The sequence below is a fragment of the Odocoileus virginianus genome, chromosome X, assembly GCF_023699985.2.
Source record: "Odocoileus virginianus isolate 20LAN1187 ecotype Illinois chromosome X, Ovbor_1.2, whole genome shotgun sequence".
In the NCBI taxonomy this organism is placed as follows: domain Eukaryota; kingdom Metazoa; phylum Chordata; class Mammalia; order Artiodactyla; family Cervidae; genus Odocoileus; species Odocoileus virginianus.
The window spans coordinates 3,238,544-3,251,255 of record NC_069708.1 but is presented as its reverse complement, the minus strand read 5'-3'; the positions used below and the strand labels follow the sequence as shown (position 1 = coordinate 3,251,255).

At 40.3% G+C, this 12,712-nt stretch overlaps 1 protein-coding gene across 1 annotated transcript in view; it reads right to left on the bottom strand.

The window, feature by feature from the left end:
* LOC139029613 (choline-phosphate cytidylyltransferase B-like) overlaps nt 1-12,712 on the bottom strand; it is a 46,052-nt gene that overhangs the window by 20,024 nt on the left and 13,316 nt on the right. The window contains exon 3 of the mRNA XM_070461786.1: nt 11,242-11,358. Within this exon, the coding sequence (XP_070317887.1) occupies nt 11,242-11,358 (117 nt within the window). The remainder of the gene's footprint in view (nt 1-11,241; nt 11,359-12,712) is intronic.

Here is a 12,712-nt window from a genome sequence, read left to right as displayed (position 1 = left end):
ACTATATTTAATTGTGTATGTGTATGCATGCAAACAGCACCATGAATCAACTTAATATAACTGACATCTACAGACTACTTAATTCAACCACAGCTGAATACACATCCTTCTCAAGCTCACATGGAGCATTTACCAAGATAGACCACATTCTGGGCCATTAAGCCCATATTGAAACTGAAAGTGAAGTCGCTCAATTGTGTCCGACTCTTTGCGACCCCATGGACTATAGCCTACCAGGCTCCTCTGTTCATGGGATTTTCCAGGCAAGGGTACTGGAGTGGGTTGCCATTTCCTTCTCCAGGGGATCTTCCCGACCCAGGAATCAAACTCAGGTCTTCTGTATTGAGGGCAGGCGCTTTACCCTCTAAGCCACCAGGGAAGCACATGTTAACAAACTTAAAAGAAAAGAAATCATACAATGTCTGGTCTCAGATCGCAATGGATTTAAACTAGGAATCAACAACAGAAAAATAGTGGAAAATCCAAAAATAATTAGAGATTAAACACCATACTTCTAAATAACACATGGGTCAAAGAATAAATCAAGAAATATTTTCTACTACTTTGAACTAACTGAAAATGGAAACACAACTTACCAAAATTTGTGGGATGCAGTGAAAAGCATTTAAGAAGGAGATTTACAACATTGATTATATATATATCAGAAAAGAAGAAAGACTTAAAATCAATAATCTAAGCTTCTATCTTAGGAAACTAGAAAAAAGAAGAGCAAATTCAACCCAAAGTAAGCAAAAGAAAATAAATAATAAAAATCAGCAGAAATCAATGAAGTTGAAAACAGGAATGAATAGAGAAAGAACACAAAAGCTAGTTCTTTGAAAAGATCAGTAAAACTGATAATGCACTAGCCAAGCTAACAAAGATAAAGAGAGAAAAAGATACAAATGACCAGTATCAGAAATGAAAAAGAGGACATTATTACAGATATCATGGACATTAAAAGGATAACAAAGGGATATTTTGAGCAATTCTATGCCCACAAACATGATAACATAGATGAAAGTAATCAATTCCTTAAAAGACACAAGCTGCCAAAATTCACATAGGAAGAAAGAGACAATCTGAATAGGCTTCTATCTATTAAAGAAATTTAATCAGTATGTAACAACCTTCCAAAAGAGAAAACACTAAGCCCAGATAGGTTCACTGGTGAATTCTACCAAACAGTAAAGGAAGAAACAGTAACAGTTCTCTAAATCTCTTCCAGAAGTTAGAAACAGAAGGGAGGCCTCCTAATCCATTCAATGACATCAGCACTACCCTAATACTAAAACCAAACACCTTATAAGAGAGGAAAACTAGAGACTGCTACCTCTCATTAACATAGATAAAAAACTCTTTAACAAAATATTAACAATTAAAATCCAACAAGACACAAAAAGAATCATATACCACAACCAAGTGGGATTTATCCAAGGTAAACAGACTCACAGATATAGAAAACAAACCAGTGGTTACCAGTGGAGAGAAGGAAGGAGGGAGGGGCAAGAAAGGGGACAGGAATTAAAAAATACAAACTATTATTTATAAAATAAGTAAGCTATGAGGATATATTTACAATACAGGGAATATAGCTGATATTTTATAAGTATAAATGGAATATAACCTTTAGAAATTATGAATTGCTATATTGCACTCCTGTAACATATAATACTGTACTTCAATCTTAAAAATACAAAAAATAAATTAATGTAATGCATCACATCAATAGGCAAAAGAAAAATCACATGATAATATCAACAGATGTAGAAAAAGCATGTGATAAAATCCAATACCCATTCATGATACCAAAAAAAATCTCTTAGTAAACTAAAAATAGAGGGGGACTTCCTCAACTTGATAAAGACTATCTACAAAAACCCTACAGCTAACATCAATCTCAAATGGTGAGAAAATCAAATTCTTCCCACTAAGATCAGGACTAAGGCAAGGATGTCCCCTCTCACCATGGCTTTTCAACATTTTATTGGAAGTCCTAGCTAGTGCGGTAAGACAAGCAAAAAAAGGAATCTAAATACAGATCTTATACTGTTCACAAAAACTGGATCAAAATGGATCATAAATCAAAAAGTAGAACACAAAAGTATAAAACTTGTAGAAGGTAACATACGAGAAAACCCAGATGACCCTAGGTATGGCAGTGACTTCTCACATACAACATCCAAGACACAAACCAAAGACAACTGATAAACTGGACTTCATTAAAATTAAATATTTCTGATCTGCAAAAAGCTGTCAATGGAATAAGAAGACAAACCACAGACTGGGAGAAAATATTTGAAAAAGACACAACTGATAAAGGACTATTATTGAAATTATACAAAGAACTCTTAAAACTCAACGATAAGACAATGAACAACTGGATTAAAAACAGCAAAAAAGATCAGAATAGACACCTTGACAAAGAAGATATGCAGGTGTTAAGCAAGCATATGAAAAGATGTTCAACATCACATATAATCAGGAAACTGCAAAATAAAATGACAATGAGATATCACTATGCACAGATTAAAATGGCCAAAGTACAAAATACTGAGGATACCAAATCCTGGTGAGGAACTGGAGTAACAGGCATTCTCATTCATTGCTGATGCAAATGCGAAATTGTACAGTTACCTTGGAAGACTCTTCGGTACTTTCTAACAAAGCTAAACATACACTTAACATATGATCTAGTAATCACACTACTTGGTATTTACCAAAATGAACAGAAAACTTACATTCGTACAAAAACCTGCATGTAGATGTTTATAGCAGCTTTGTTTATAATTGCCAAAACCTGGATGCAGCCAAAATGTCCTTCAGAAGGTGAATGGATAAACAAACTGTGGTACATCCAGACAATGGAATATTACCCAGTGCTAAGAAGAAATGAGCCAACATGCCACGGAGGAACGTAAGTGCATATTACTAAGTGAAAATAGTCTATATGAAAAAGATACAGACTCTATGATTCCAGTTATATGACATTCTGGAAAAGGCTCCAAAATCACTGCAGATGGTGATTGCAGCCATGAAATTAAAAGACGCTTGCTCCTTGGAAGGAAAGTTATGACCAACCTAGACAGCATATTAAAAAGCAGAGACGTTACTTTGCCAACAAAGGTCTTTCTAGTCAAAGCTATGGTTTTTCCAGTGGTCGTGTATGGATGTTAGAGTTGGACTGTGAAGAAAGCTGAGTACCAAATAATTGATGCTTTTGAACTGTGGTGTTGGAGAAGACTCTTGAGAGTTCCTTGGACTGCAAGGAGATCCAACCAGTCCATCCTAAAGGAAATCAGTCCTGAATATTCATTGGAAGGACTGATGGTGAAGCTGAAACTCCAATACTTTGGCCTTCTGATGTGAAGAGCTGACTCATTTGAAAAGACCCTGATGCTGGGAAAGACTGAAGGTGGGAAGAGTAGGGGACGACAGAGGATGAGATGTTTAGATGGCATCACTGACTCAATGGACATGAGTTTGGGTAAACTCTGGGAGTTGGTGATAGACAGGGAAGCCTGGCGTGCTGCAGTCCATGGGGTTGCAAAGAGTCGGACATGACTGAGCGACTGAACTGAACTGATGGAGACAATAAAAAGATCAGTGGTTGCCAGGGGATGAGTAGGAGATAGATGACTAGACAGAGTACACACCATTTTTCAGGCACTGCAACTGTTTTTACAGTGGATATACGTAAAATCCACAACGATGGATGTATGTCATAATATATTTATCCAAACCCAAAGAATGTAAACACCAACAACCTCAGATAAGCAGACAATACCACTCTAATGGCAGAAAGTGAAAAAGAACTGAAGAGCCTCTTGATGGGGATGAAAGAGGAGAGTGAAAAACCTGGCTTGAAACTCAATATTCAAAAAATTAAGATCAAGGCATCCAGTCCCATTACTTCATGGCAAACAGAAGGGAAAAAAGTGGAAACAGTGACAGATTTTGTTTTCTTGGGCTCCAAAATCACTGAGGGTGGTGACTGCAGACATGAAATCAAAAGATGCTTGCTCCTTGGAAGGAAAGCTATGATAACTCTAGACAGCATATTAAAAAGTAAAGACAGCACTTTGCAAACAAAGGTATGTACAGTTAAAGCTATGGTGTTTCCAGGAGTCATGTATGGAAGTGAGTGTTGGACCATAAAGAAGGTTAAGTGCTGAAGAACTGATGCTTTTGAACTATGGAGTTGGAGAAGACTCTTGAGAGTCCCTTGGACTTCAAGGAGATCAAGCCAGTCAATCCTAAAGGAAATCAACCCTAAATATGCATTGGAAGGACTGATGCTGAAGCTCTAATACTTTAGTCACCTGATGCGAAGAGCCGACTCACTGGAAAAGGCCCTGATGCCGGGCAAGACTGAAGGCAAAAGGAGAACTGGGCAGCAGAAGATGAGATGGTTAGATAGTATCACCCACACAAGGGACACAAATATGAACCAACTCTGGAAGAGAGGGAAGCCAGGCCTGCTGCAGTCCATGGGGTTGCTAAAAGTCAGACAGGACTTAGCCAGTGAAAAACAAAAACAGGATGTATTTTGCCCTGATTTTCGCTGGCTCCTAGCATGCACTTTGCCCTGAATGGCTGACTCCTAGCCTCTGCTACTCCCTGAATGGCTAATTCTAGGCCTGTATTTGCTCTGACTGGCTGACTGCTAGCCAGTACTTTGCTCTGATTGCCTTACTCCAAGCCTGTACACTGCCCTGATTGGCTGACTCCTAGCTTGTACTTTGCCCTGATGGATGACTCCTAGCTTGTACTTTAGTTGATGAAAGCAGGGAAAACCACTAGGTCATTCTGATATGACCTAAATCAAATCCCTTATGATAATACAGTGGAGGTGATGCATGGATTCAAGAGATTAGATCTGGTAGACAGAGTGCCTGAAGAACTATAGAGGCTCATAACATTGTACAGGAAGAAGTGACCTTAATCATGTCAAAGAAAAAGAAATGCAAGAAGGCAAAGTGGTTGTCAGAGGAGGCTTTACAAATAGCTGGGGAAAGAAGAGAAATGAAAAGCAAGGGAGAAAGGGAAAGATATACTCAACTGAATGCAGAGTTCCAGAGTATACCAAGGAGAGGTAAGAAGGCCCTCTTAAGTGAACAATGCAAAGTAGTAGAGAAAAACAAAGAATGGCAAAGACTAGAGATCTCTTCAAGGAAATTGGGGATATCAAGGGAACATTACATGCAAGGATGGGCACGATAAAGGAAAGAAACTGTAAGGACCTACCAGAAGCAGAAGAGATTAAGAAGAGGTGGAAAGAATACACAGAAGAACTGTACCAAAAAAGTCTTTAATGACCAGATAACCCAATGGTGTGGTCACTCACCTACAGCCAGACATTCTGGAGGGTGAAGACAAGTGGGCCTTAGAAAACATTACTATTAACAAAGCTAGTGGAAGTGATGGAATTCCAGCTGAGCTATTTCTAATCCTAAAAGATGATACTATTAAAGTGCTGCATTCAGTATGCCAGCAAATTTGAAAAACTCAGCAATGGCCACAGGACTGAAAAAGGTCAATTTTCATTTCAATCCCAATGAAGGACAGTGCCAAAGAATGTTCAAACTACTGGACAATTGTGCTCATTTCCCATGCTAGTAGGTTTTGATTGAAATGCTTCAAGCTAGGCTTCAGCAGTATGTGAACCGAGAACTTCCAGATGTACAAGCTGGATTTTGAATAAGCAGAGGAATCAGAGATCAAAATGCCAACACTGGTTGGATCACAGAGAAAGCAAGGAAATTCCAGAAAAACATCTACTTCTGTTTCATTGACTGTGCTAAAGCCTTTGACTGTGTGGATCATAACAAACTGTGGAAAATTCTTAAAGAGATGGGAATACTAGACCACCTTACATGTCTCCTGAGAAACCTGTATTTGGGTCAAGAAGCAACAGAACCTTACATGGAACGACTGGTTCAAAATTGGGAAAGGTGTTCAAAAAGGCTGTATATTGTCACCCTGCTTAATTAACTTCTAGGCAGAGTACATCATGCAAAATGCAGGGCTGGCATGAATGAATCACAAGCTGAAATCAAGATTGCTCAGAGAAATATCAACAACCTCAGATATGCAGATGATAACACTCTAATGGCAGAAATGAGGAGGAACTAAAGAGCCTCTTGATGAGGGTGAAAGAGGAGAGTGAAAAAACTGGCTTGAAACTCAGCATTCAAAAACTAAAATCATGGAATCCAGTTAGATCTTTTCATGGGAAATAAAAAAAAAAAGTGGAAGCAGTGCCATTTTATTTTCTTGGGCTCCAAAATCACCATGGATGGTGACTGCAGCCATGAAATTAAAAGACACTTGCTCCTTTGAAGGAAAGCTATGACAAATCTAGACAGCATATTAAAAAGTAGAGACATCACTTTGTTGACAAAAGTTCATACGGTCAAAGCTATGGTGTTTCCAGGTGTCATATACGGATATGAGAGTTGGACCGTAAAGAAAGTTGAGCGCTGAAGAATTGATGCTTTTTAATTGTGGTGCTGAAGAGTCCCTTGAGAGTCCCAAGACCCTCTTGAGAGTCCCTTGGACTGCAAGGAGATCCAACCAGTTAATTCTAAAGGAAATCAGTACTCAATATTCATTTGAAGGACTGATGCTGAAGCTGAAGCTCCAATACTTTGGCCATCCAATGCGAACAGCTGACTCATTGGAAAAGGCCCTGATGCTGGGCAAGATTGAAAGCAGAAGGGGGTGGCAGAGGATGAGATGGTTAGATAACATCATCAACTCAAAGGACATGAATTTGAGCACACTCCAGGAAACAGTGGAAGACAAAGAAGGCTGGCATGCTGCAGTCCATGGGGTTGAAAAGAGTTGGACACCACTTAGCAACTGAACAACAACAAGAGAATGTAAAATGCCAAGAGTTAACTCTAATTTATTAAACTGTGAACTTTAGGTGATAATAATGTGTCAATGTAGCTTCACGGACTATAAAAAATGTACTACACTGCTGCAGGATGTTGATAATGAGGAGACTGTGTATGAGTGCAAATCTTTTTACTTTCTGCCAATTTTGCTCTGAACAAAAAATTTTCCTAAGTTTGTTAATTTTTGAAAATGTTAATATTTACAATATTCCTGAAATTACACATTTTATAACTATTTAAACTTAGGACTGAAAATTTTAGATGTCAACTTAAAAATTTTTAAGAATGCGTATCAGTTCAATTCAGTTGCTCAGTCGTGTCTGACTCTTTGAGACCCCATGGACTGCAGCATGCCAGGCTTCCCTGTCCATCACCAACTCCCAGAGTTTGCTCAAACTCAATCCATGGAGTCTGTGATGCCATCCAACCATCTCATCCTCTGTCGTCCCCTTCTCCTCCTGCCTTCAATCTTGCCCAGCATTAGGGTATTTTCCAATGAGTCAGTTCTTTGCATCAGGTGGCCAAAGTATTGGAGCTTCAGCATCAATCCTTCCAATGAATATTCAGGACTGACTTCCTTTAGGATGGACTGGTTGGATCTCCTTGCAGTCCAAGGGACTCTCAAGAGTCTTCTCCAATACCACAGTTCAAAAGCATCAATTCTTCGGTGCTCAGCTTTCTTTATGGTCCAACTCTCACATCCATACATGACTACTGGAAAAACCAAAAGAAGGTATATAGTTTTTCAAAATTCTTTTTGGCATTGTGGGGAGTGAAGAGTGAAGACTCTCAGTCTAAGACAATGGTTTTCAACAAAGGCTTCGTCATCCCCGAAGACGCATCTTTAGTTGTCACTATAATTGGAGGCAGCGACTGGCATTTAGTGGGCACGGTGCCAACAATGCTAAACATCTTCCTAAGTGTGGAGCAGCCCCACATGAGAATTTTCCAGTATCCTGTAAGATTTCTGAATGTCTCTTTACACTTATTTTTAATTGTTTGAATATAGCCCCTAATTTTGTTTTACAATAATTGCAAAGTATTTCTAAACAGCTGTGATAAATGCTGAATTTTAGGGACTTTCCTGGCGGTCCACTGGTTAAGAATCCACCTGTCAGCACAAGGGGCATAAATTTGATCCCTGGCCGGGAAACTAACATTCCATGTGCCGCGGGGCAACTAAGCCCATAATCGCAACTACTGAGCCTGTGTGCCTCAACTAGAGAGAAGCCTGCTAGATGCAACTAAGACCCAATGCAGCCAAAAATAAATAAATAAATAAAATTTGTTTAAAAAAAAAAACACTACAATATTGTAAAGTAATTAGCCTCCAACTAATAAAAATAAATGAAAAATAAAAAATAAAAAAAATTTAAAAATGCTGAATTTTAGAGGAAGGCAACTACTATATACATAGAAGGAAGACTATTCTTTTTCTTATGCACAATTCCCCAAAATGCATTTGCCACAGCCATGCCACTCGGCATTTGAGCTCCAATACCACCCCTGAAGAACCCTGCCTACACACAGGAGGTTGGAGATTCTATTTAACAGACTAGGCATCAAATACAATTAAATTAGTGGAGACACATGAAATACAAGCTTACAGTGAATTTTAGTAGGAGATTGGCTGCAAAATACTTCATGATATTTCCTGTTATTTTAAACAGGATAATAATAAATCATTGGAGAAAATAACATATTGAAATTATTTATTATTGTTTACATTGCTTGGAGGTTTTCACTCTTACTCTGTCACTGTCACCAGAAGTCTACACACATTTTTACAGCTTCATGTTTTATTGTTTCATTTCCCATCCATGTTCTAGTCCCTATCATCTACCAAAAGATATGGTCTCCACGGTTGTCTTAGTAGTTTAACATTCCCTTGGCTTCCACAGAGAATCCATGTAATAGCCATTGAGGAGGTATGTACCTTTCTTAAAACCCAAACGAACTTTTTAGCCAACCCAATACATCTGCTAAAGAGGACAGTGGTCACTGCATTACTTGATGCTGCTTAGGCAACAACCCTCTGAAACAGAACTCAGAGCAGCCAGAGCTGGTTCTTCATCAGGGAGCAGTATCAGCTCTAGCTTTTGAGAGCTATGCAATGACTGTGTGGCTCCTTCTGCGGTTGCTCTCCTTCCCTTCTGCTTTAATTCTTGGCTCTGAATTCCTGTCCATATTCACTTCTCTCAGTTCTACATCACCTGTGCTTTTATGAAAAACCTCCCTAAGAGACAACAAGTCAATAAAATAACACACCTAGTTGTAGCCACCACATTTTCCCCACTTGTCCCAAAATTCTTATCTGGGCTGGTGGGAAGATCACTGCATAAGGAAGGTTCTGTGCTCTGGCTTCTGTGTGCCCTTACCTTCATTTAAGTCTCTGCACAATTGTCAGTGTTTCAGAGGGTCCTCATCTGACCTCCACACCTGAAACATCCTTGCTTGCCCGACCAGTCACTTTTCCCCTTAACCCTATGTAGCATTTCTTCATAGTACTTCTCCTCCAGATTGTTGCTGGTCAGTGTCTGCCTCCCTTTCAGACTCTAAGTTCTCTGAGGACACAGTCTGCTCTGATGGTGGCTACATTCTCAGTGTACAGAAGAATGCCTGGCTCACAGTAGGAGCTCAAGAAATAGTTAAGTGAAGGAATCATTCAGCAAATCAGTGAAACCACTGCTGCTGAGTAACCTAGAGAGCTGCTGCTGTTAATTTACTGCTTTCTCCAGCTTACAAGAATGCACTGAAAGTCTCCTATTTCCTTTGAACTTATTTTTGATGTGCTAATCCAGGGCCAGGGCAGTGTTCTTGTGAAGTGTTACCCACACCTAACCACTTCCAAATTTGGGTTGCCAAAATGACCAAGGGCTTCCCTCATAGCTCAGTTGGTAAAGAATCTGCCTGCAATGCAGGAGACCCCGGTTCCATTCCTGGGTTGGGAAGATCTGCTGGAGAAGGGATAGGCTACCCACTCCAGTATTCTTGGGCTTCTCTGGTGGCTCAGCTGGTAAAGAATCCACCTGCAATGTGGGAGACCTGGGTTCGATCCCTGGGTTGGGAAGATCTCCTGGAGGAGGGAAAGGCTACCCACTTCAGTATTCTGGCCTGGAGAATTCCATGTACTGTATAGTCCATGGGGTCGCAAAGAGACGGACATGACTGAGTGACTTTCACTTTTCAAAATGACCAAAGCCAAATCACTGCAAAGGTCTCCCCAGCACACAGCAGCTTAGGACCAGACTCCAGGTGGCAGTGCTCAAATAAGGAATGGTTTTCCACTCAAAATAAAGGAAATGAACAGAGATGAGTCCTCTGCCCACCTTGGGTTCCCTCTGAATGATCTGTCCAGTAACCACTGCCTCTTATCATCTCTTCCTACTGGAAAGAATTCTATTCAGGAACCATATGGTCACTATGTTCAGCAAAATCTGCAAACAATTTCTCCTAAATATTCAAAAAGTAGTTTTAAACTTGTGGAAGACAACAAAATACTGTAAAAAAGCATATATGTCATCTCTTACTGTCACCTTGCTCCCTCACAGGAGAGGTGTAAGGGTTGGTGGTGTCTGGTTCATGTAATGCCACAAAAAATGATTATGGTAAAAGGAAATGCTGCTTCTGGAAGCTACAGAGAAGAGACCCAGGTCTCCCAGATCAGCCACTTTTCCTTTTATACAAACAGAAATCGGTAGGCCTTTTGGAAGAAGAAAATTTCAACCTACGTCTAATTACCCTTCTCTCTCCACAGCTTATGAACTCAGTCACTTCCTTCAGTGTAAACCAAGATTACTTGCATATATAAAACTCCATTTCTTTAACACATGGTGCATAAATTCAATTAATCAGGACTGTTGTAAGCCACTACCGTTAACACAACACTGTCCTAAGTGCTATGGGTCACACCAAAGAAACAGACAATGACCTTGCTCAACATTAATCATCCTGAGTTTCCTCCAGTCTCCAATATTTGAAATCAGAATAATATTTCTTTTCTCCTAACCCTCTAGGAAATTTCAGAAATAGGAACTGGAACATTTCTCAAACATAAGAAGAAAGGTATTAATGGAAAACATGAAGCAGTTACACTTGGTGGTATTATTAGTCTCTCTTTCTCTAGGAATCAACTGTTTATAATCTCATGATATAATTTCCCCTATGGTTTTTTTTTAAATCTCATGTTAAATTTCAGGTAGTAAATAAGGAACCCAATATAGGCTGAATTGGGAGCATTAACTATGGGAGGTTTTAATGATAGAAGCCTGAAAGGGGTTCTTTTCAGGAAGCACATTATATAAGAGTTTTCTAGACAAAAAGAAAATGCACTTCTTACCTCCTACCAACAAGTAGCTGTTGGGAAACAGTGTTTTCGCTTGCATAAGTGCCCTTGCATGACCTGAGTGGAAGAGGTCAAATATTCCATCGGCATATACTCTCACGGGCCTGTCAACTGTGGAAGAAAGAAAACATCATCAGCAGAACTGCAGAATAAGGAATCCCAGTCACCTGATCCTTCCATCAGTACAGCACTATAAGAAGGTTTACCTGGAGAAAACATGATGTCTATATACCATCAGTTGCATATTAGTGCATGAAATTAATTTTACCAAGAAGTTCTTTTCAGGACACCAAAGGAGGGTAAAAACATAACAAAATTAAGATTGACCCAGAACACACATTTTTAACTGCAGAGCATTGGGGAATTGTCTCGACTCAGAGTAGAGTCTCAGGTGGCTGAGTTGGCAGATTTAGACAGACCAAGCATAACCAAAGGGTTGGCAGAGTCAGGCCAGCAGGAATATTAAGGTAGGAGTGACTGGGGAGCTCAATGAAAGGCCAAACGAGTTCACCCTGGAGTCTGGCAGTCCCAAACAAAGACCCCTAAGTCCTATTCCCATAGGCAAAGACGCTGCTGTGCACCTCCTCCTAGGCACCATCACAGAGTGAAATTCAGCCCTGGTAGGCGTATTATACCATAGAGGTTGGCAAGTGTTCAAGTCAGAGCTTAATTCCCTCTGGAGGGCCAGTTGTTACACATTTACCACTGCACAAAGGTCACCCCCTATACTCTTTGATATCCTAAGATATGGGGCAGTGGGGGGGCACATGCCCCAAAGAGAGGAGAGTCAGGGAGCAAAAGTTACATGTGTGGTGCTCAGGGATGGAGGAATGTGACCCATACTACAGTCATCCCTAGGGAGAACAGTCAAGACAGACAGAGACTCTCAGTGTGAAATATAGTGCTGTGGGAAGTGCCATGTCTTCAGGAAGAGGGACACACTTCACCACAGCTTCCTGGGAGTCAGGAGACTGCTCAGAAGTGCAGAATGACACTTTTGCTGAGTCAGCCCAAAGACCCAGCACTTCCAATAAGAGGGAGGTACCGGGAGGTAGAGGGGCTGGGCACCAACGTTTACACCATTCTGGACTCTCAAAAAAACTAGAAAGTGAAAATATAGCCAACTAAGGGCTTCCCTTGTGGCTCAGCTGGTAAAGAATCTGCTTGCAATGTGGGGGACCTGGGTTCGATCCCTGGGTTGAGAAGACCCCTGGGAGAAGGGAAAGGCTACCCACTCCAGTATTCTGGCCTGGAGAATTCCATGGACTGTGTTGCAAAGAGTTGGACACAACTGAGCAACTTTCACTTCACTTTCACAAGCTAAATGTGGCCAACTGAACACACACACACTCTCATCTCCACTCCCTCTCAAACACCACAAGAATTACAGAGAAAGAATTAAAAAGGGATAATCCCCCAAGGACAGAGGAAACAACAAAGGCAATGACAGTGGATTAGAGATGTC